General features: G+C 39.6%; 1 protein-coding gene across 1 annotated transcript; it reads right to left on the bottom strand.

The window, feature by feature from the left end:
* Window positions 1-7,745: 7,745 nt before the first annotated feature.
* Window positions 7,746-16,078, bottom strand: LOC114661301 (T-cell ecto-ADP-ribosyltransferase 2-like). Its single transcript, XM_028814517.2, has 3 exons — window positions 16,061-16,078; window positions 15,329-15,971; window positions 7,746-8,201 (listed from the first exon to the last, which is right to left on the bottom strand). The coding sequence occupies exons 1-3, from the start codon at window positions 16,076-16,078 to the stop codon at window positions 8,107-8,109; spliced, it is 756 nt and encodes a 251-aa protein (XP_028670350.1). The 3' UTR covers window positions 7,746-8,106.
* Between the last annotated feature and the right edge of the window lie 8,352 nt (window positions 16,079-24,430).

A 24,430-nucleotide genomic window follows, 5' to 3' on the forward strand; every position in this document is an offset into this window, starting at 1 on the left:
ATCCAAATTGGACTGAAAATGGAAGTCAAAATCAGGAGATCAAGAAAATCAGTAAACAAAACCAAAACGCTAGCAACGGTTGTAGTCAAAAAAAGGGTTCGCTGTCGTTCTTTAACAGTAAATCATAGTTAACAGTTAAATACCCTGAAGATTAACCAACAACCATTGTGGATACCAATGAGTATGTGGTGGCAGCTTTTAAAGCCCCTTAAAAACCAAGCATTGCATCATGGGAGCCACGGTAAACAAAATGACACCACAGTAATGCAAATAATAAGGATAATAAATATTAAATTGTCTAGAGCAGGGGTCTCCAACACGACGCTCGTGAGCTACCAGTAGCTCACAACCCCTTTCCAAGTAGCTCGCCAAAGGGTTAATGAATCCTACATAAATTTGAAAATTTCCATCCACCCATTTTCCAACCCACTGAATCCGAGCACAGGGGTCTGCTGGAGCCAATCCCAGCCAACACAGGGCACAAGGCAGGAACCAATCCCAGGCAGGGTGCCAACCCACCGCAGGACACACACAAACACACCCACACACCAAACACACACTAGGGCCAATTTAGAATCGCCAATCCAGCTAACCAGCATGTCTTTGGACTATGGGAGGAAACCGGAGCGCCCGGAGGAAACCCACGCAGACACGGGGAGAACATGCAAACTCCACGCAGGGAGGACCCGGGAAGCGAACCCAGGTCCCCAGGTGTCCCAACTGCGAGGCAGCAGCGCTACCCACTGCGCCACCCACATTGGACTTTATATATTATATATTAGTAAACCTTCAAAATAATGTGCAGTTAAAGTCTCAACAGCATTCTCAGCATTTCTGGAGCTTAGTAGAGCCAGATAACTATAAGAATCTTCACCAAGCAGCTCTGAAAATATCTGCTTTGTTTGGGTCTCCATACCTCTGTGAGTCTGACGTGAATGTCATGAAATCAAAGATCAGAACACGACTGACAGACGGACATTGAAATGACTCCATAAGAGTGAACCTCAGTGGCTCCACTCCACCATCCACCTCAGTGCCAGTCATCTGACTCACGAAAAAACACATCACACATGCAACTGGACCTGTGAATAAAGTGACATGTGACAAAATGACAAAGGAATAAGTCATATCTGTGTATGTGGAATTGCATTGTTTTGTTTTGACAGCATTCATGTTTTAATTCAATAGTGTGAGATACACTAGAAAATGCATACAGACATACAAAATGAACATGCAGGTGAACTAAATATTTGTTTGTGATGTTTTAATGAAAATGTGAGTTGTGGACACCAACATTTTGTAAATGTTCAGGCAAATCAAGTGTATTCAGTTTGTTTGGGTTGAAATAAGTTATGAGAATAAACGTTAGAAAACAGGAGTAGCTCTCAGCCATTTCATTTTGTAAAAGTAGCTCTCAGGGTAAAAAGGTTGGAGACCCCTGGGTTAGAGGCAACAACTTGGGACTCTCTGTGTTCTCCACAGTCTTCCAAAATGTCAGATAACCCTAAAACAAAAATTTGATGCAGTGCAGGAAAAAAGACATAGGCGTGTTTGTCCAAATCATAAGAATATTGGCTGGCTTGGGGAGCTCCTTACCACTTCCATTCATCTCATCATGTAAGTGAAGAGACTTTTTGCTTTTTTTGCCATTTTTTTTTTTTTACTTTAGCAGCAGCAGTAGAAGTGTGGCTGAGGTCCACTGAGGTGACAGTGAGGTCCTTAACTCTGCCACCACTTCACCAACTTGTATTGGAGATTAAACGTTCTGGCGTCCTGACAGGACTTTTGGAATTATGGAAGAGTAAAATATTATAGAGACTACTGTCTAGCACAGGGGTGCCCACACTTTTTCAGCTTGCGAGCTACTTTCAAAATGACCAGGTCAAAATGATCTACCTACATTAGAAATTATATATATATATATATATATATATATACTGTATATATACTGTGTATATATATATACTGCATATATATGTATATATATTGTGTATATATATATATATATATATATATATATATATATATATATACTGAGTATACTTTATACATAAAATATATGTTGCCGTACCTTGCATAACAGAATAACCCTTATGGCACAATAACAATTCAGTACATTTATAGTCACTACAGTATTTGGATTTAATAATCTTCATGTGGGAGAAGGCTGACTCACATAAATAAGTAGAGCTGAATAATGCAGTCAAGGAGGTAGCACATTTCCTCATGTTTTGTTGCTTTTCCTCTGTGAGTAAGTTCCAAAACTGTCCAAGAGCCCCAGATTTCAGCTGAATGTCATTCTGTAGTGTCAAAATCTCATCCTCCACTGTAGAGGAGCCTTAGGTGAAACAATGTTGCAATTTTTGATGCGTGTGAATCACCCTCAACATCTTCCCTAAATGGATAGCACTTAAATGTAGCGATTGGCTCAAGTAAAGCTGAGTCTTGAAACTGTCTGTCAAAGTCTGACAGACAATTTTCAGTCTGCCCTGTGTAGCGTATGCTGTCAAGTTGTGCACACGCCTTCCATTGCATCTCCAACTCTGACACGAGGTTTTGGATGTTCCCCAAATCAAGGCGCAGCAGCTTTGAGGCCTCTTTTATCATCTCTCCATCTTGGAAGGACTTCTTATGCTTAATGATCGAGTGACTCACCCGGAACGATGCTTCAGTGTGTCTCCCTTTGCTTTTGAATTCAGCCGAGTGAAAAATGACGGCCGTATGATTAACTGCGATTTTAGTTTCCTCTCCTTTCTCTGTCTCAGATCGCTTTTCGGAAGGAAGTCAGTTTCGTAGTTTTTATGAACAGTTCAAAAGTGCCTTTCCACATTTTCCTTCTTTGGTATAGCAATGATAGACTGACAGACCAGACAAACGCACTTCGATTGTGAAATTGTGAGAAAAAAAAATCCCCTTCCAATTCCACATCTAGCCCATAACCAACAATTTTTTTTAAATCCCTTCTTTAGTCGATATAAATTGGAAGGCTAACTAGATCACTTAGATAGCTGGAGTTTTGCAGTAGCTCGCGCGTTTGATCGTACGTGCAGGATGACCAGTGTGTTAGAAGAAAAGAGATCTCAGACTGGCCACCCTGATGTATGCCAATCAAGTGGCAAATGCCATAGGGAGGGTATATGATAGACTAACGTTTAAAAAAAAATTTTGAATGGAACGCGATCTACCTGCACTACCTTTCCGATCTACCGGTCGATCGCGATCGACGTATTGGACACCCCTGGTCTAGCATATAGGTTGATAATTTTGTTTTTTTAACAATATTTTATTTTAAAATGTTTACCCTGGCAGGAAAGCTAAATAAGCCAATTGTTGCTTGGGCACTTTCATGACCCTTCTAGATCAGAGAAGAACTTCTGTTAAGTTTGGCTCCTGGGGGGTACATTGTACTGGACCCCCCAGAAGCATGAGTGCCCCTTCCCCTTCTAGGAAGACAGCCTGTAGGATGAAAGACCAAGAATGGAATGGTGGCTGTGAGCTGAGATGAAAGGACATGCACAGACCTCCAAACCCCCCACTCATCCAAGAAGTGTGTCAAGGACTGGATATGATCCTTGCATGGCGCTCCATTCATTCATTCATGCAGAAGGCCGTGCTGCCATGCTGGATCACATTGGACCAGAGACTAACCAACATGCTAAGAGGGAGAGCCACCTGGCAGCCTAAGGTAGATGAACTGCTTATTATCCAGGTTCTATTGATGTTATGGTCACACTCGATTTTACTCTGCTTATACCGTATTCATTGGGCACAACTGGATATCTTGGCATCATTTATATATGAATAAAATGTGTATCTGTTTTCTTGTGTTTATAGAAAGGGGGGTATATTTAACTACAGTAGCAGTCACAGTGACCAGCCTGGCCAGAGAGAATATATGTGGATTAGAGGTGGGATTTGGTGCACTGTGTTTAGGTAATAAAGGGAAAATGGGGTTCCCCTAGGACCCTGCTAGGATGAAACACATAAATTAAATATATAAGTTGAAATATCGTCTCTCAAGGACAGTTTGAAAAAGTCACACAGAATGTTTCTCTCTAAAAATGTGAAAATTCCCCAGGGATTCTGCAGTGTATGAGATGTTTGAAATTTCAGCAAGTAAGAAAATGTCCTCATTCAGGTGCATTAACTGTTTTAAACGCTGGAGCATTGTTCATTGTTCTGGTGATGTTAACAAAGCATTATTACATTTCATTTATTTAACAAGGGGGCTCCGCCCCCTGCTCGCTTCGCTCGCCTACCCCCGGCGTTGGGTATCCTGAAATACATTAGTCGAGCTCGTTCGTTTTGGAGCCGTGCCCGCTTTGCCCGCGGCATTTCAGACACGCGTTGTAGGCGCCTGCATTCATTGATTTTATCCAGGCGGGCTCGTGTTTGTATATCCGTCAGTCGAGGTCTTTCGTTTTGAACCCGTGCCTGCTTTGCTTCCGCAGTTTCAGACGCGTGTTGTAGGCGCCTGCGTTCATTGATCTTATCCAGGTGGGCTTGTGTTTGTATTGTTGAGCTGTATTGTGTTTGAATTTGGTGTAAAGCATTCAGCGGTTTATACAATCCCAAGCAGCACATTATTCCTAACTTCACTCCGCAGTAGTGCCACTCACAATATGGCGGTGACGCCTGCGCCTTTTGTACTATCTTTGTGGACCTGTGGGGCCTCTGTAGCCTCTCACGTTTGACTCTGGGGTGCAGCGCAATGGCCGGCTGTTTCATAAAATAAATTTTATGTACTGGTTACTGGTTGACATTAAAATTTATTTTCTAAACTACTAAACATTATCTGTCCGGTACTGCAATTTATAGATAGATAGATAGATAGATAGATAGATAGATAGATAGATAGATAGATAGATAGATAGATAGATAGATAGATAGATAGATAGATAGATAGATAGATAGATAGATAGATAATCCCAAGGGGAAATTCACATACTCCAGCAGCAGCATACTGATACATGGTGTGCTGGGGAGGCAGCATAAAGAAGAAGGACGCCTCACGCCTGGACAAACTGGTGAGGAAGGCAGGCTCTATTGTAGGCATGGAGCTGGACAGTCTGACATCTGTGGCAGAGCAACGGGCGCTGAGCAGACTCCTGTCAATTATGGAGAATCCACTGCATCCACTGAACAGGATCATCTCCAGACAGAAGAGCAGCTTCAGCGACAGACTGCTGTCACTGTATAGTCCTATATAATATACCGTATTATGTCATCAAGTTCTTTTAGTGGTCAGTACACAACGTTACAGCTGTTTGCCGATTTCTGTTTCGATACCGCTACATTTCAGTTAGCATATACATTATTGCAATTTATTTTATCTCATATGTAGTATTTAAATTCTTCGGTACTAATAATTAGTTTAGATTATGTATTATGCATTTTATTGGTCTCTGATGCTAGAAAGTGCTACTCTGGTTGAACCTCTTAACTGATTGCTTACAAGAGCATTGGGCTAACGCTCCCTGTGTCGCAAGTGCAGTGTGAAAGATCATTCTATGTGTTGAAGCCGCCTGAGAAGCACAATGACACAAGAACATCTTGAGGCGTTCATGTTGATGTCGGTGGAGAAAAGTATCCTAACCAAATTGACAGTAACGGTATTGTTGATGATGTGGCTGCTAAAAGCAGCGAACTGCGTAAGCTACTAGCCTACTAGGGTACTGGCACTTGGACATGACATTGACATCTGACATGCACTCAAATAACATGTAAGCCGTGTTACTACATTTTTATTTTTCATTAAATTTTATTTCCAAGCATGTCGTCAAATTTTAAGTTGTGTCTAAACAACCGTGTACAACAGTTTAGATAGAGTTCATATCATAGGCTCATAGCAAGTAGTGAGCCATGTACTCATCACAAAGTTTAAGAAAATTACAATGAATAATGGGCCGAGTGGGTGGACCTCGTCACCTCACTCGTTGAAGGATACCCAGGCCGGGTTTGGGGCCCAGTCCGCTCCTGGTTATGTTAAAATATGTGTCTATATATTAGTAAATAGTACTGTTATAACCCCTACAAGCTACTCTGTAAATGGAATACTCTACTTCTTGTCATTCTGACTACAGACCAGTTCAGTCTATGATCAGCTTTTCAGGTGGTAAGGCATGAAGGCCAAACAGTTTCAAACGGTGCTGAACATTGTGAGCATGCTGAAGTGAAGCCAAAGGCAAGACAATGTTTAAGTATGGCACATGAGAAAGTGAAGATTGCAGTCAAAGAAGAAACCTTTTTTTTCTGCCTTTTATTCTTTATATGTAGTGTTGAAACAGATTAGGCAGTTCAGGCACCCTCAGCCCCAAATTAGACACTCGGAGTCACTCCGAGTCTCAAGACAGGCAGCAGAATCGAGCTTTATTACAGTATGTGATGCACACACAGTCCCAGTTCAGATGAGTTGAGCCCCAAACATTCCATGAGCTTCAGATTTATTACAATTTTTGTCACAAAATATCCCCTCTCCACACAATTTCCGATCATCTGCTTTATGGAGTTTCTAATAATTATGACCTTGTTCAGCACCTTTTCTCATAACAATCACCAGGTTTTGTAGACTTTCTCCTAACAATATTCTGTCATCATAAACTTTCTCATGACAATTGACCCCTCACTGTCTTGTTTCTTCATTAAAATTCCTTGGCTCAAAGGACAGATTTGCCACCTGGAGGTGAGCGTTACCTAATTATTGCTCCCTAATCTTGAGCTGTTAAAGATTGAGGGCCTTTGGTTAATTAGTTCTCACCACTAATCTGAACTCAGTAGAACCCACCTGTGAAAACTGGACTGCTTAATTAACAATTCAATTAAAGTTTACTTGTTGCACTGGCATCTCTTAAGGCCAACATAACAGACAGCCATGCCAGTCAGGCGGCAGGACACAGCTTCACTGATAAGGGCTAAGCTGCAGACAGCTGCAGGTGCCTCTTGACTTCTTTAAATAAAAGTACAGATCCTTAACAATTCATTCTTACATAGTTTAAAACTGGTTTTATATACTCTTCTGTGACTTTATTATTATTATTATTATTATTCATAAAGAGGCACTGTAGTTGCGTTTTCCCAAAATTACCAAAGTTCAGCAGCTCTAATATGCAAAATGGGATTCAGGCAAAGGTTGACACGTTGAAATGATTCCACAGACAAGATATCCTCGCTTTAAAAACTTTAGTAAAAATTCAAAGTAAAATACAAAATATGAGAAAAACTGATGTAGCAAAGAAAAGAAAAGTTCTTGTTTAAGAAAAGTTGTTTAAAGTGTAAAATTCTTGTTTCATTTCTTGAAGTTTGCTTACATAGTTGAACTCATTTCTGAACAGTCAGATAAACTGTGTGCTTATCCCATTTTCATGCTGTAAATGGATCTTACAGTCCCTGCTAGCACTGGGACCTGTTGTGAACAATAACTAAAACTGACTTAATTAACACACTGTGTCTCAGATATAGCAAGAACTTACAGGGAGTTAAAGGCTATACCATTGTCTATGGCTATGAAAGAAAATTATATTGTATTCAAATTAAGCAAACACTAATATGAGATTAACTTAAAGCATTCACTTTCTAAGATTGGCTCTTACAGGTACAAACATATAAACTTAAATGCACCTTTAACCTATATGTACAGTATACACGCTAATATGGCAGAGCCATCTGACCATCACCATCAAAGGACTTCCCTCAGTCCTAGAAAGGCTGAGGAAAACACAGAGTCCTTTGCGGTTCATTGTGGGTGTTCTCGTGATAGTGGTTAGTTTCTGTAGTAATGTAATGAATTATTATTATTATAATTACTGTTATTGTGATTTATTGAGTTTTTGACCTCTGTCCTTTGTTTCTTGTCTATTTTTTGGATTCATATTTTGGAACATTGTTTGCTTCGGAATTCCTTTGCCTTTGCAAACAGCTCCTTTTGTCTTTTGTGCTCTTTGGTATCTTTGATATTAACTAGTATTTTGTAAACTGTTTTGTGTGTGTAAAGATTCTTTGTTGCTGTTTTTTGGTGATCAACCAGGTTTAGAAGGTTTTACCCTCTCTACTGGACATTTTGAGTATTTTTGGGCCTTTGTGTGTTTCAGAACACTTGAGTAAATTTCATTACAATATAGAAGTATTGAAGAATATCTGAAGAGCTACAATGAAAGAAGAGCACAGGCCAACTTCCAGTGAGGTGATGCCAATCCTGGGTGAACCTGCAAGAAAGACAAACGCACAATTAGACCATCCACTTTATTTATTAATAAACCACAGCATAACAGAAGGTGGGAAAACAATTTTGAGACTTTTTTTTGCAAACCAAAACTCCAAGTTCTGCACCAAATTCAATTTCTCTGGAGTCGTTGGCTCATCACCAGTCTCACAGGGCCAGACATACAATGGGCTCACAAAGAAAGTATTCAGACCACACACTCTCTGCACACTTTGTAGTGTTGTAGATTTCATCTTAAATGGACACATTGGCCCTTTTTGCCCATCAAACTACACTCAGTGACCCACAATGACAAAGTGACATCTGCTCATAAAGGTCTGCAAATGTTTACACATCAAAAACTGAAATCTCTCATTTATAGAAGTTTTCAGAACCTTTGCTATGGCATTACACATTATGCTCAGGCGCCTCCCGTCTCCTTTAATTCTCATTGAGATGTGATGAGAGCTTGATTGGAGTCCATCTGTAGCAAAATGAAGTGACTGGGCATTATTTAGAAAGGCACACAAATGTAGTCTGCCATACTGTCTGTACAGATGTGGACATATGTGATGGTGCTCTTCCAGCTCATTCGAAAAGTGCTGTCTGCCCCTTAAGAAATGATGAAATGAAAAGCGATTGTCCGCTGTGTACCTGCGTGCCTTTGATATTTCACCGGGTAAAGCAAAGCGAGTATGAAAAGAGATCAAGTGTTGCTTATTCTACAAAGATCTTCTAAAATGGCCTGGACACGTTTGTTGGTAGCCCTAGAAAATATCCTAAATCATTGGATTTGAGTGATTGTTCAAACTCGCTGTTTTCTTGAATTTGTATCACACACGTTTCCAATCATGTAATCCGTCATTCAGCTGATTTAAATGGAGAAAACTCATCACTCTGCTGTTTGGTATCATGGTGTGTCAACACAGTGAACGTGAACCAGAGAGAGCAAAGAAGGCAGCTGTCTATGACAGACAAGCATGTTAAAGCAAAGGCTAGAAGACCATCTCCAAGCAGTTTGATATTCCTGTGACAACAGTTGCAAATATTATTGAGATGTTTAATTCCCATGGGAGTGTAGCCAACCTCCCTGGACGTAGCTGCAAGAGGAAAATCGACCCCAGAATGGACAGAAGGATAGCGAGAATGGAAGACAAAAAGCAAGGACAACTTGCAAAGAGATCTAAGCTGAACTCCAAGGTCAAGGCCCATCATTGTCTAATCACACCATCCATCTCTTTTTGAGTGAGAGTGGCCTCAATGGAAGACCACCCAGAAGGACTTCAGTGTTGAAAGAAAAAAACAAGAAGCCAGACATGAATTTGCTAAAGAAACCACAATGCTTCTGGGAGAACATCCTTTGGACAGATGGAACAAAACTGGAGCTTTCTGGCAGATCACATAAACTCTGTGTCCACAGGTGAAAAAATGAAGAACACTATAGCTACGGTGAAACATGGAGGAGACTATCTTATGTTTTGGGGCTGCTTTGCTGTGTCTGCCATGGGGTGTCTTGAGTCTGTGCAAGGAATAATGAAATCTCAAGACTATTGAGACATCCAGGAGTGAAACGTACTGCCCAAGGTCAGAAAGCTCTGAGTCAGTTGCAGGTCCAACAGGATAAGGAGCCAAAACACACAGCTAAAAGCAGCCAAGAACGACTAAGAATATAACAGTGGACAATTCAGAAGTGGCCTTCTGTGGGCCCTGATTTAAATCCTATCAAGCATCTATGGAAAGAAGTGAAAGATACAGCCTGGAGAAGACCCCCTTCAAACCTGACACAGCTGGAGTAGTTTGCTCAGGATGAGTGAGCCAAACGACCTGTGGACAGGCGCAGAAGTCTCGTGGAGAGCTCCAGGAATCACTTGTTGTCAAACTCTAAAGATTGTGCAACAAAATATGTTTTACGCATCTCCTTCAATCTTTCGCCAGATGTTGATGCCATTTTTGCTGTTGTTTGCTCCTCACCACTCACGCGAGCAAAGGAAATCTCCCTCAGACCAATGAAGCTAACTCTCCTTCTAGCAAAGAGAGTCCAACTAAAGCATAACGGCGGGTTTTGTCACCGTTTACAGATGATGATTACCACCGTCAACTCTACCCTTTGACAAAAGTGAACATCTGCCCAGAAATAGTTAATATATATAAATGATTTAAAAAAGAATACAATTAATAAATTACTTAACTTTGCACATGATACCAAACTAGATGTATTGGCAAATAATCCATTAAAGCATCACAGAGGGACTTGGACAGCATACAGGCTTGGGCAGATTTGTGATAGATGAAATTTGTTAAGGAAATATAAAGTATTACATGTTGGAAGAAGAAATTTGGGGTTTGAATACACAATGGGAGGTCTGAAAATCAAGAGTACACCTTATGAGAAGGATTTAGGGGTCACAGAGGACTCAACACTATTAACTCAGGACATTAAGAAGGTTAACAGAATGTCAGGTTATATAGCACCTTGATGTGTGGAGTACAAATCCAAGGAGGTTCTGCTCAAGCTTTTTAACGCACTGGTGAGGCCTCATTTGGAGTACTGAGTGCAGTTTTGGTCTACAAAAAGGACATAACAGCACTAGAAAAAGTCCAGAGAGGAGCGAATAGGCTGATTCCAGGACTACAGGGGATGAGTTATGAGGAAAGATGAAAAAAGCTGAGCCTTTACAGTTTAAGGAAAAGAAGATCAAGAGATGACATGACTGAAGTGACTTTAAAATGAGCTCAGCAAGGACACGGAGATACAAATGTAACTCGGTAAAGGTAAATCTCGCACAAACATCAGGAAGTTTTTCTCCACTCAGACAACTATGGACGCTTGGAGTAAGCAACCAAGTCGTGTGGTGGAGAGACGGACCTTAGGGACCTTCAAAGCTCAACTTGATGTTGTTTTGGAGGAATTATGAGGATAGGATTGGCAAGCCTTTTGTGGACCTATTGGCCTGTTCTCATCAAAAGCCTGCTGCTGTAACCCCTGTTTTAAAAAAACCTGGAGCTTACAACTAAAAATCTTTCGCCCAATTTCTAATCTTCCATTTATGGCTAAGATCTTAGAAAAGGTTGTTGCTGCTCAACTCAATGATTATTTAAATTTGCATAACTTGCTTGAGCCTTTACAATCTGGACTGAGAGCCCTACATAGCACTAAAACTGCTTTACAGTGGAACCTCGGGTCACAAACGTCTCTGAACAAGTACAAATTGGGTTATAACCAAAAAGTTCACCAGACTTTTGCATCTGTTCACAACCACACACTCGGGTGACGAACAAGCCAGTTTCCCTTCCGGTTCGTACGTGCCGGTGATTTGCGCACGTGTTCAGTCTCTCCCTGTACAATACATTGTTCTTAGTTAGACGTGCATCGCGCAGAGGGACTTTACCTCAAAACAGTAATCTCCTCTCCACCCAGCTTCCTGATAACTTCCTTCAGGCCGGAACTCGACTCATGCAAGGTTAGTTTTTGTATAAATTACGGATTTGTTCAAATGTTCCTTTTTTTCCCTGTGCTTAAAACTCATTAAAAAAAAAGTGTTTACAACGAGCGGTTCGTAGCGCTGTAGCGTGAACTCTTGCAATGTTAGTTTTCTCTGTTGTTCAAGATTTTCTCAGTGTTATTCAATGTTTTTACATTTAGTTTACTATTATGCTGTGCATTCTATGGTATTATTAACTATTTTTGTGCTTAAAAATGTTTAAAAAAAAAAAATTTACATTCAGCTTGTACGGTCCGGAACAGATTAATTGTATTTACATACAATCCTATTGGGGGGAAATTGCTTACGGTCGTGACCCGAGGTTCCACTGTACTTAAGGTAGCTAATGACTTACTTATAACCGCAGATTCTGGCATGGCCGCTATTCTAGTTCTTCTTGACTTAAGCATAGCATTTGATACAGTTAACCATAACATTTTACTGTCCCGACTTTCAGCTATTGGTATCTCTGGTGCTGCTCTCTTTCTTGGTTCACATCATACCTCAGTGATCGCCAGTATTACGTCTTCATTAGGGAATGCAAATCTGCACTACTTCACTCACACAAGGTATCCCTCAAGGGTCAGTCCTCGGTCCAATCCTCTTTAACATCTAGAGGCTCCCATTAGGTGAGATTATTCGTCGGTATGGTCTGAGCTTCCACTGCTATGCCGATGACACACAACTTTATGTAAGTGTTGATACATCTGCAACATCTTCACCTGTTGCACTGACTGACTGCATTCGGGAAATCAATCATTGGATGACAGATAATTTTTTACAGATCAATCCTGATAAAACAGAAATCTTACTAGTTGGTACCGAATCTGTCCTCTCTACCCTTCGTGGGCTAAAAATTGACATCGATGGGATCCTGGTTGAACCCTCAGCATCAGTCCGTAATTTGGGTGTCATCTTAGATCAGCTTCTTACTTTTCAATCACACATTACCTCAATAGTACAGACAGCCCCTTTTCATCTCTGTAATATTGCTCATCTGCATTCTTTCCTCAGTGTGAAAGATACTAAAACACTCATTCACGCGTTCATCATCACTACCCGTCTGGACTATTGTAATGCATTGATTTATGGCCTTCCGACTAAATATATCAATAGATTACAGTATGTTCAGAATTCTGCTGCTCGTCTACTTACACACACTAAAAAATCTGCTCACATCACTCCTGTCCTCTATGATTTGCATTGGTTACCAGTTTCTTCATGAATCAAATTTAAAATTATTCTTCTCACTGACTGACCTTTAAAGCCCTTCCTGGTTTAGCCCCTCATTATCTGTCTGAACTGCTGCTCCCTTACACTCCTGCCCGTGCATTAAGATCATAGGACACTAAGTTACGCACTGTACCTAAACACAGGTTAGTAACTTTGGAGGGCAGCGCTTTCAGTGTGATGGCCCCTAAAATTTGGAATGCTCTTCCTCTCAGCCTTAGTGAGGAAAAATCTATTATCCATTTAAAAACTCCTGTTAAAAACACATCTTTTCAATGAGTATTATTCATTTTCTTGTATGTGATTTCTATTGTTTTGTAAATGTGTTTAGTGTATTGTAATGTGTCACTCAATGTGACATTTCTTGTGAATTTGTCTTTGGGATTAATAAAGTATCTATCTATCTATCTATTTATTATATAGGGCCTTTCATATCTCTATCTATCTATCTATCTATTATATAGTGCCTTTCACATCTAGCTATCTATCTATCTATTATATAGTGCCTTTCACATCTATCTATCTATCTATCTATTTATTATATAGTGCCTTTCATATCTATCTATCTATTATATAGTGCCTTTCACATCTATCTATCTATCTATTTATTATATAGTGCCTTTCATATCTATCTATCTATCTATATCTATTATATAGTGCCTTTCACATCTATCTATCTATCTATCTATTTATTATATAGTGCCTTTCATATCTATCTATCTATCTATCTATCTATTTATTATATAGTGCCTTTCATATCTCTATCTATCTATCTATCTATTATATAGTGCCTTTCACATCTATCTATCTATCTATTATATAGTGCCTTTCACATCTATCTATCTATCTATCTATATCTATTATATAGTGCCTTTCACATCTATCTATCTATTATATAGTGCCTTTCATATCTATCTATCTATCTATCTATTATATAGTGCCTTTCACATCTATCTATCTATATCTATTATATAGTGCCTTTCACATCTATCTATCTATCTATTATATAGTGCCTTTCATATCTATCTATCTATCTATTATATAGTGCCTTTCATATCTATCTATCTATCTATCTATCTATTTCTAAGCCAATCCAACGCCTCATAAAGGCTGAGCTCAATGTAGGAGAGCAACGGTGTTCTTGTCGATGTCATCAGACGAGTAGCAAGCCTGTGGCTGTGATGGATAATAATAATAATAATTCTTTACATTTATATAGAGCTTTTCTCACTACTCAGGAGGACCCACACTCTCCTTACTGCAAAGCAGCATAAAACGTCTCAGGCTGAAAAGTCGAGCAAAAACACTTGTGCCGTGTGTGAAGAACATATTTACACGTGTTAAGAATAATAATAACCTTTTACACCCTTCTGTAAAACCAGATTGCACTTTGGCATTCCCAGAAACCACTGAGCTAGCAGTCATAGAGAACAGTCGGTCGCTGCCAGCTGTAAATGGCGTTTGTCACTCACAGTGACAACAACGCAGTCAGGCGACATGTGAGGCTCAAAGACTTGGCAGCAGCATCCTCTTCAGAAAGAATGTGCATTTGAGCAAAGTGGTGTGTCATCACAGCCAGTTCAAAGGAGCTCCCGCTAAGTGAGGTGACAATGGAGGGCCACAGGAGGTGCAGATTTCTGTATTCGGTCCACTTGAACGCATCTAACATGTCGAACATTAGTAAAATTAGCAGAGCTGCAGACGTTCTGACTGCACGTCTAAACAAGTAACTGACGTAAATTAAAATTATGAATTGAATGTTTCAAACATACCATACCATAATATATTCAGACCACAATACTGAATTGAATGTTATTCTTAAATCTTTTACCGCTAATAACAAATTCAATTCATTTCACTATCAGAAATTGCTATCTGCCTTCAGAATGAGGCAGGCAGTGTGATGTGGTTGTTAAGGCTTTGGACTTCAAGCCCTGAGGCTATGGGTTCAAATGCCACCACTGACACCCTGAGCATGTCACTTCACCCACCTGTGCTCTAACTGGGAAAAAAAAGACATGAAGAAATCTAACCAGTTGTATCTCAAACGTTGTAAGTCGCTTTGGGTGAAAGCACCGACCAAATAAAAATTCAGGTTGCTTTGTTTGAGTTTTTGGTTGTACCCCCAAATGTTTAGAGTGACGGCACTGGAGGAAATGGAGGGACAGATCTTTAGAAAAGAACATGTGTGGATGTAGCCTCTTCAGTGGAGGACTTCACTGCTGTCCACTACCAAGCAAGTTGTCCCAAGATGTGTATTCTCTATTTTCAAGATTCACGTCTGGTTGTGCAAGACCAGCTCATCACTAATGATACGCTAAACACATCCACCAGGTAACATAGTCTGTGGTCCCCAACATCTGACCATAAATGTCAAGCCCAGCAACACACGGGAGTAGGAAACATCCCCTCAACTTACCGCTCAGAGGAACACATCTGTAGTAGACAGTGGTCTTCTGGGAGAGGAGCGTGACTTCATTGTTATTGACTGCAGTCACCTGAAACTCTTCATAGGGGGGAATCAGCACTTCCTCTTCATCTGGGAAAAGAGAATATTTGGCAATGTCTATCCCATGACATGTCTTGATGATGAATAGTGTTGCTGTTTTAAACCCCTCAGCGGCAGCACGATCTCTAGAAGATGATGCAAATCTTCCAAAGCGAAAGGCCTCTCCTACCTTTGGCCTTATTGTTACCTTTACTCCTCTATAAGATGTAACACATGCATTAACATTTAAGTTTTTTATGGCCATGGTGAGCAGAAAATGCATGGACCTGTAGTGGCTGCTCATCACTTTTTTCACTCCTGCTTCCACAGCCTCATTAAACTTAGCGTAGCATGAATTACTTGTATAGGCTGTGACAGCCAGAACTACCTCCTTGTCCAGACCAGAAGGGAACACCTTGCCTTTCCAATATTCCTCTGCTTTGTTCCAGGCACATTTGAAGGCAGTATTATTGTTAAGGTCATAGGTCAGGAAGCTCTCTTTGACTTCCTTCTGTCTTTCTAGCTGGCACCACTTATAATCGTCATCATAGGAGCTTTCATATATCCAGGGGGACTGCAAGGAGACAGAAATGAGTGTCAGTGACTATTCTGCGTGACCAAAGCCACACCAGGAAAAGTGCTCTGCTACTTATTAAGACCAACAGGGGACAGAAGGAACATCGGAAACATCTGAGAGCAAGAGCTGCTTACCGACTTGATTTTGGTCCAGAGAATTTGATGGGACAGAAGAAGGAGCAGCCAGGAGAGTAGAGGCATGTCTTCTGAAGGTCCGTTCTGGAAATAACACACAAAGGGATCTTGTAATCATTTAACCACCAGGAAAACTTCTCCATCCTTACATTAAGAACACTTAGAAAGTTACTACAGTTACACCTTTACAGTTCAACTATTAAATTGTAAAGAAGGGCGAAATGTTGACTCCCTCACAGCTCCAGAATCCTGGCCTGGCCATGGTGTGGAGATTGTATGTTCTCCCATGTCTGTGTCCTCTCTTGTTTCTTCCCACATGAAAGGTAAAGATGGTGTTCTAAGGTAACTGGAGCCTCTAAACTGACCAGGTCTACACGTGTGCATTAGTGTGCCCTTCATGGACTGCTGCCTCGTGCAGGATCGGTTCCTGCCTTGCACCGAGTACTGCTGTGAGAGGCTTCAGGTTCCACATCCTTAAACTATTCAGTGTTCAGTGTTCAGTATTCAGTGGCTTTGACATTGGATGAATGGATAGATGAGTGGAAATTATAAATTGCAATCAGAGGTGAACTTCAAATATTTTGGCCACTGAGGCCCTGAGCACTGGACTAGCAGAGAACTGTTTAAAAACTGTTGTTCTCACATTCAGTCTTGTAGGCCCAATTTCACTGAAGGTGTTCATCCCAACCAAAGTCTGTTTTCTTTATCTAAACCCAGGTTAACAGGAAAAGGGGTGGCCTGGCTGTGGTTTATAGATCTACCTTGACAATGAAGGAACTCTCCTTTTTTAAAGTCACATGTTTTGAATATATTGCTGTTAAAATGGTTTCCTCCCCTCCTGTACTGCTGTTGTTAGTTTATTGCCCTCCCAAATCTGTGGTGAACTTTCTGTCTGAGTTTAATGAACTTCTCACTGTAATCTCATCTCTTTGCCCTGCTGTACAGTAATCCCTCCTCCATCGCGGGGGTTGCGTTCCAGACCCACCCGCGAAATAAGAAAATCCGCGAAGTAGAAACCATATGTTTATATGGTTATTTTTATATTGTCATGCTTGGGTCACAGATTTGCGCAGAAACACAGGAGGTTGTAGAGAGACAGGAACGTTATTCAAACACTGCAAACAAACATTTGTCTCTTTTTCAAAAGTTTAAACTGTGCTCCATGACAAGACAGAGATGACAGTTCCGTCTCACAATTAAAAGAATGCAAACATATCTTCCTCTTCAAAGGAGTGCTTGTCAGGAGCACAGAATGTCAGAAAGAGAGAGAAAAGCAAACAAATCAATAGGGCTGTTTGGCTTTTAAGTATGCGAAGCACCGCGGCACAAAGCTGTTGAAGGCGGCAGCTCACACCCCCTCCGTCAGGAGCAGAGAGAGAGAGAGAGACAGAGAAAAACAAACAAGCAAAAATCAATACGTGCCCTTCGAGCTTTTAAGTATGCGAAGCACCGTGCAGCATGTCGTTTCAGGAAGCAGCTGCACAGAAGGTAGCAACGTGAAGATAATCTTTCAGCATTTTTAGACGAGCGTCCGTATCGTCTAGGTGTGCGAACAGCCCCCCTGCTCATACCCCCTACGTCAGGATCAGAGAAAGTCAGCGCAAGAGAGAGAGAGAGAAAAGTAAGCTGGGTAGCTTCTCAGCCATCTGCCAATAGCGTCCCTTGTATGAAATCAACTGGGCAAACCAACTGAGGAAGCATGTACCAGAAATTAAAAGACCCATTGTCCGCAGAAATCCGCGAACCAGCAAAAAATCTGCGATATATATTTAAATATGCTTACATATAAAATCCGCGATAGAGTGAAGCCGCGAAAAGCGAAGTGCGATATAGCGAGGGATTACTGTAATTTTACTTGGTGATTTTAATATTCATGTTGATATCAACTGCTCTCTTACAGCTGAATTTATCTCAACTTTGGATTGTTTTGACTTGACACGGCATGTGGATTTCCCCACTCATACTCAGGGTCATATTCTTGATTTGCTTTGTTCAAATGGCTTGAATAATGTCTCTGTCTCAGGTTCACTCTCATTTTATTTCTGTTCATAAGATTATTGAATATAACTTTAGCATTATTACCACTACATCTGTCAAGAAAAAGTCTGTCTCCTATCGCAACATTAGGTCTGTTAATTCTGATTTGTTTGCTGCTTCCCTTCTGTCTTCATCTCTTTCTGAAATGCATAGTCTTCCCTCTCCTGAAAACATGGTTTCCATTTATAACAGCTGTGTTTCCCAACTGTTAGATTACTTTTTTCGTTTAAGGACTAGGCAGGTTCCTAGCCCAGCAGGTCACAACTGCAGTGTCATCCATAAGGACCGTTCCATAACCAGCCCTGACTGCGACTTTTGGAGGAACAGATTCAGATGAATTGTGTTGGTGTTGCCGGTGTTCCCAGGATGAGGTGTTTCATCTTGCAGGACACCCTGGATATCATTGAGAGGAGTCGCAGCGCACGGCTCAGTGGTAACTCTGGTCTGATCCGGGAACTGAGAAGGACTGCTACAAAGGAATGACTTAGCATGCTCTAAAATTTCCCATTGGGATTAATAAAGTATCTATCTATCTATCTATCTAAAAAAATTGTGTTTCATTATGTTTTATCATGGCTTTGCTCTGTCACGCTTAGTGATGAAGTGCACAATAGCATTAGCTTTTGTAAAAAATGGTAAAAAAAAAAAAAGTGTTGTGTCCTCAGTCCATTTCAGAGTTATTGAGACGAGTTCACAGCACGGCATGTTTGAATAAATCAGAGCAGATTACCTCTCTCTTTATCCAATGGCCCACATCTCACTCCATAGGTTATGTATAATGTAACATCAGAAAATAAGAGGTAGTGGTGAGTGAAACAGCAAACTTCCTTTTGCCTTCATTTCCACAAAATTAATGCTAAACTTGAATTTCACATGAAATTTCACAACATGAAACTCACTTAAAAGGGTATTTTGAATGTTAAAATGTTTCTTGGAGACGTTTAAAGAAAGAACCCCTAAAGGGTTTGGCAATACTGTGCACCCATTTTAGACCTGTATATTTACCAGAAAGTGTGCAACAAAAATCAAGATTTTTGCCCTTTTCAGTTACCTAATTTTGGTGGTCACGGGCCCACAGCAGACTCAGTATTTGAAGTGGGACCATTGTGCTGGGTCATCCACTTCAAGTTTAATATGTTGTGTATTTAGAGATGCCCTTGTGCCCAATACAGACTCAGTTTTTTATTTTTAATAAATTTGCAAAAACCTCAAGTAAACTTTTTTCATGTTGTCATTATGGGGTGTTGTGTGCAGAATTCTAAGGAAAAAAATGAATTTAATCCATTTTGGAAAAAGGCTGTAACATAACAAAATGTGAAATAAGTGATGCGCTGAAGAATACTTTCCGGATGCACTGTATGGCTGTCATCTTGGGATTACCACACACTTCAGCTACAACAGTTTTCTCAGAATGGGACTGAAAGTAAGACACACAAATAACAGCTTCTCAGAACAGTATTGGGCGCTGTGAATACTTTCTGAATGCACTGTAACTGGCAACAATAATCAACCAACAGTCAAAATCTCTTTGATCACACTTGTGGTTATTATTTGGTCAAACAACAACTAAATGCCTTGGCTATGTCTGCCTGCCACAGCTGCTGAGTATATAGTGTCTAGAAAAAGTACTCAACACTTTTGGAAGTTTTCATAGTTTATTGTTAAATAACATTGAATTACAGTGGGTTTTTTAGCTTTGTTGAGCTTGAGCAACAGAAAAAGACTCATGTCAAAATGAAAACAGATCTCTGCAAAGTGATCAAAATTAGTTACAAATAAAATACAGAAAATAACTGATCACAGAAGTAAGTATTTTGTCGATGGCAGCCATGACTGCCTTGAGTCTGTGTGCACAGGTCTCTCTCTCTCTAACAGCTCTTCCATTTCTCTCCATTCTCCTTTACAAAACTGCTTAAGCTCTGTCAGGTGTCATGGTGGTTGTGAGTCAACAGCCTTTGTCTAATCCAGCCACAAATCAACTGGATTGAAATCTGGACTCTAACTTGGCCACTCCTGGAAATTCACATTGTTGTTTTGTAGCCATTCCTGTGCAGATTTAGCTTGATGCTTGGGCTCATTGTCTTGCTGGAAAACAAATCATCTCTCAAGGTACAGATTTCTTGCAGACACATTCAGCCTTTCTTCTAGGATTTCTGTGTGTTTTTTGCAGCATTCATTTATCCATTTACTCTCTCAAGCCTTCCATGGCCCACTGCAGAGAAGCATCCTTACAGCCTGATGTTGCCACCACCTTGCTTCATGGTGAGAACGGTATGTTTCTGATAATGTTTAGTCCTAAAAAACTCTATTTTCATTTCATCACATCATGTAACCTTCTTCCAGCTAACTTCAGAGTCTTTCATGTGCCTCCTGTCAAACTGTAGCCGAGATGTCCTGGGCATTTTTTTCTCTCTTTGCCACATCAAATACAAAAAAATATTCTCTAAATGTAATTAGTGTTTATTTCTCCTCCATAAACTCAAACTATTTAAAGTAGATAAGGACCTCATGTTGTCCTTTTATCGCAGTATGACCCAGTCTGTTATCACTTTCAGTTTCATTGCCTGGTTTAGTGGTCTAATAAACCAAAATTTAAAAAAGCTCCAGCAGATTACTAATCATGCAGCTAAAGTTATTGGGACTGATGTACTGTAGATGATCTGGCAAGTGTTTGTCAGAGGACAATGCTAAAGAAACTAGAAATAATCTCAACTTATGACAGACATCCATTACATGTAGAACTTAACTTCAGTAAATCAGGAAGGACAGCACACAAATTGCTCCAGAAATTCCTTACTTCCTAGTTCCATATAACTTTTTAATAAGGAATATCGGAGAAAACGATTAAGGTTTGATATGTATCCTGTAACAATGTGTTATCAAACTGCCTTACTTTAACCAGTCTTGTCTCTATTTGTTTTGTTTCATTTCTTTCTGTCGTTATTGGATACATTTGAGAAGGCAAATTTCATGTTTTCTTGTGTAAACATGACTAAATAAATAAAGAAACCTTGAACATCAGCAGTGACCAGTGAAGCACCAGGACAACAATTGTTGTCTGCACAGTCTTTCCAGTTTTCAGATGTCTCTTGATTGCTTCCCTTACTGTTCTTCTTCTTGGATGATCACTCAGTTTCTGTGGATGGCCTGCTCTAGCTTTACCATATTCTTTCCACTTCTTCATCATTGATATAAGTGGATATTCTGAGACTTGGGTAGTTTATTGTTCTCCAACCAGACTTCTACTTTTCATGGAGTTGCTTCAACTGTTCTTTTGTTTTCAATGTATTGGTTACTCCACCATACTGACATATTCAGGTGCATTTATACCAATCAATCAATTAAAACCCCAGAGAGCTAAACTCCACTGAAATAATGATGTTACTTCTAAAATCAATTGACTTCACCAGTGAGGATTACTGTAAATATGAGTGTGTCATGTTAAAACCTCCTCAGTGTTGCATTTTTTTAAAAAGATTTTCTTGGATTAGGAGGGATTGGGACCACAAGGCAAAGAATTTGGTCCAGAATGATGCATACCCAGAACATGTGGCCCAGTGAGGCTGGAGCTCGATTGCAACATTTGCTGGTTGGATCTTGCCCTGGAAACATTTTGGACAATTTAAAACGAGACAGATGCGCTCGATATATAATTTCAAGTTGAATAATTGGCTGCTTTGCACATATGGAGCTCAAGTGAATTCTCTGCATGGCTGCTTCCACTCCATTTCTGAGATGTTGAGTGAGAGATCCTTTTCCCACTGTACTCTGGAATCTTTGAAAGGGAGGGACTGTAAAATGTTTTAATTTGTTAGAGAAATGCTGTCTAAGTTCTCAAGACTGATCAATATTTTTTCCAGAATAGAAGTAGGTGGGAGGTGAGAAAAATTGGGCAGATTTTGTTTAGTAAAGTTTCTATCTTGGAGGTAGTGAAAGAAATGTGTTGCTGGAAAGTTAAATTTTGAATGTAATTGTTCGTAGGATGTACAGATCTCTAAGTAATTTAATCCTGTACGTTTTCCAAACATTAAAAACTGTGTATATGTTAGAGAGGGTGGAAAAAGGTGGTTCTCATGCAGAGGTGCCACAGATAACATTTTCTCCATCTTAAAAAGCTTCCTACATTGGTTCCATATTCTGAGTGAGTGAAGCACAATCGGGTTGTTAGTATATGGACGATAACTTGTGTTTGCTGGGGCACAAAGCAGGGAATATAGAGAAGTACTGCAGGATTTTATTTCTATTGTGGACCAGGCCTGTGTATGTTCATCTATTTGTGTCCATGTCCAAGTTTTAATACTTTGTATGTTTGCTGCCCAGTAATAAAATTGAAAGTTAGGTAGAGCCACGCCACCTTCTGCTTTAGGTCTTTGGATGGTTGCTCTTTGGATGTTTGTTCCAAATAAATGTGGTTATGATTGAATCTAATTTCTTAATTTCTTACAGCATATGCATAACCTGCATATTCTTAAAAAATGATTTATTGATGTATATTGAAATTATTTGAAATAGAAATAGAAGCTTTGGAAGGATATTCATCTTGACAATGTTAATTCTTCCAGCTAAAGTGAGATGAACGGTTGACCGTCTCTGCAAGTCTTGCTTAATTTTTTCCATACAGACGGCGAAATTTTGTTGATAGGGGAAAACATCACAAGTAAACATAAAACTCTAAGTATTTAGACTGATCTGCGATGATAAAAGGGGAGGTGTCCAATCAAATATTGTATGCTTGAGAATTCACTGGAAAGAGCACACTTTTATTCAAATTAATTCTGAGACCAGAAATCTTTTGAAATTCTGTTAGTGCTGTATTTTGTGGGTCTGATATATACAGTTCCATATCATCTGCATATAGAGAAACTTTCTGTTCAAGTCCTTCTCTGATAATCCTCTTTATCTGATAAGCATTTTGACAGTGAACTGCCAGTGGTTCAATGGCGATTACAAAAGCAGTAGTGACAAGGGGCATCCTTGTCTGGTACCACGTTCCAGTTTAAAGTAGTCTGAATTAATGTTCTTAATACAAACTGAAGCTTCTGGATTGGTATACGGTAGTTTGATCCACGTATAAATGTTCGGGCCAAACCCAAATTTCTCCAATGTAGTGAAAAGGTAGATCCATTCAATCATATCAAATGCTTTTTCTGCATCCAACGATAATATCATCTCTGGGGTGTTTGATTTTGTGAGTGAATATATTACATTAAACAGGCATTGAAGATTGGAAGCTAAGTGTCTGCCTTTAATAAATCCAGTTTGGTCTTGTGATATTACCGAAGGCTAGGACTTGAGAGTATCTTAATGTCATTATTCAGAAATGAGATTGGTCTGTATGATGTACATTGTAATAAGTCCTTATTTTGCTTAGAAAAGATGGTAATTAATGCTTGGTGAAAAGTTTTAGGTAACTTATTTATACAATTCAGCAGTGTAGCCTTCAGGACCTGCTGCTTTCCTACTCTGGAGTGAGTTTATAGCATCTAGTAATTCACATGCTTGGCTGTTTGTATTGTGGACACTGAAGTCGAAAAACGATGGGAGACAAAAACACCAATTTAAAATAAAAAGCAATTTCTTTATTCTTGGTGAGTTAAAGAGACTGCAGACCCCCAGCTCAGTGCCACTGCTTGGTCAGATCAGACAGCCTGCCTGAACTAACTTATTCATTAGCCAAAGAGAAAAACACATGACAGTTCATTTTAAGGTCATACATAAATTGCTGTAAATTACGGTTACATCCTGATTATTACATGCAAAAGTGCACAGAGCTTCTTATCCAAATAAAGAGCTATTAGGGCACTCACATTCCTAAGAAATACACTGTAATCAGCACACACACACACACAAGACCAGTTTAAAGAAGTTTCTTGTAGTACATTAGTTATATAGAAATTACATTCTTATAGCTTTAATATGTTCATTAGATTTTGTTTGGTTAGATTAATAAATCCTTATTTATTAATCCATAAGGGACAGGTTTCTTATGGTTTTAAGCAAGAATTCAGATCACATTGATTTATAGGGTGTTCTGTTAGTATCAAGAGATCATCATTTTCTCATAAAAGAATGCAAGTGATCTAATAATTCTGTGCACAAGCTTAATTATTTTCTACCTAAATGAAGAACAAATCATATAGAAGTGATAAATCATATAGCTGTCGGCAGAAAGATTAATACAAAATACAGTCATTGGTATTGTGAGGTAAATACTTATAATCATTACAGTTAATAATGTTTTTTTCTTTCTCAGTATCAATAAGCCAGTGGACCTAATAAAGCAGC

Source organism: Erpetoichthys calabaricus, chromosome 11, assembly GCF_900747795.2.
Source record: "Erpetoichthys calabaricus chromosome 11, fErpCal1.3, whole genome shotgun sequence".
NCBI lineage: Eukaryota > Metazoa > Chordata > Cladistia > Polypteriformes > Polypteridae > Erpetoichthys > Erpetoichthys calabaricus.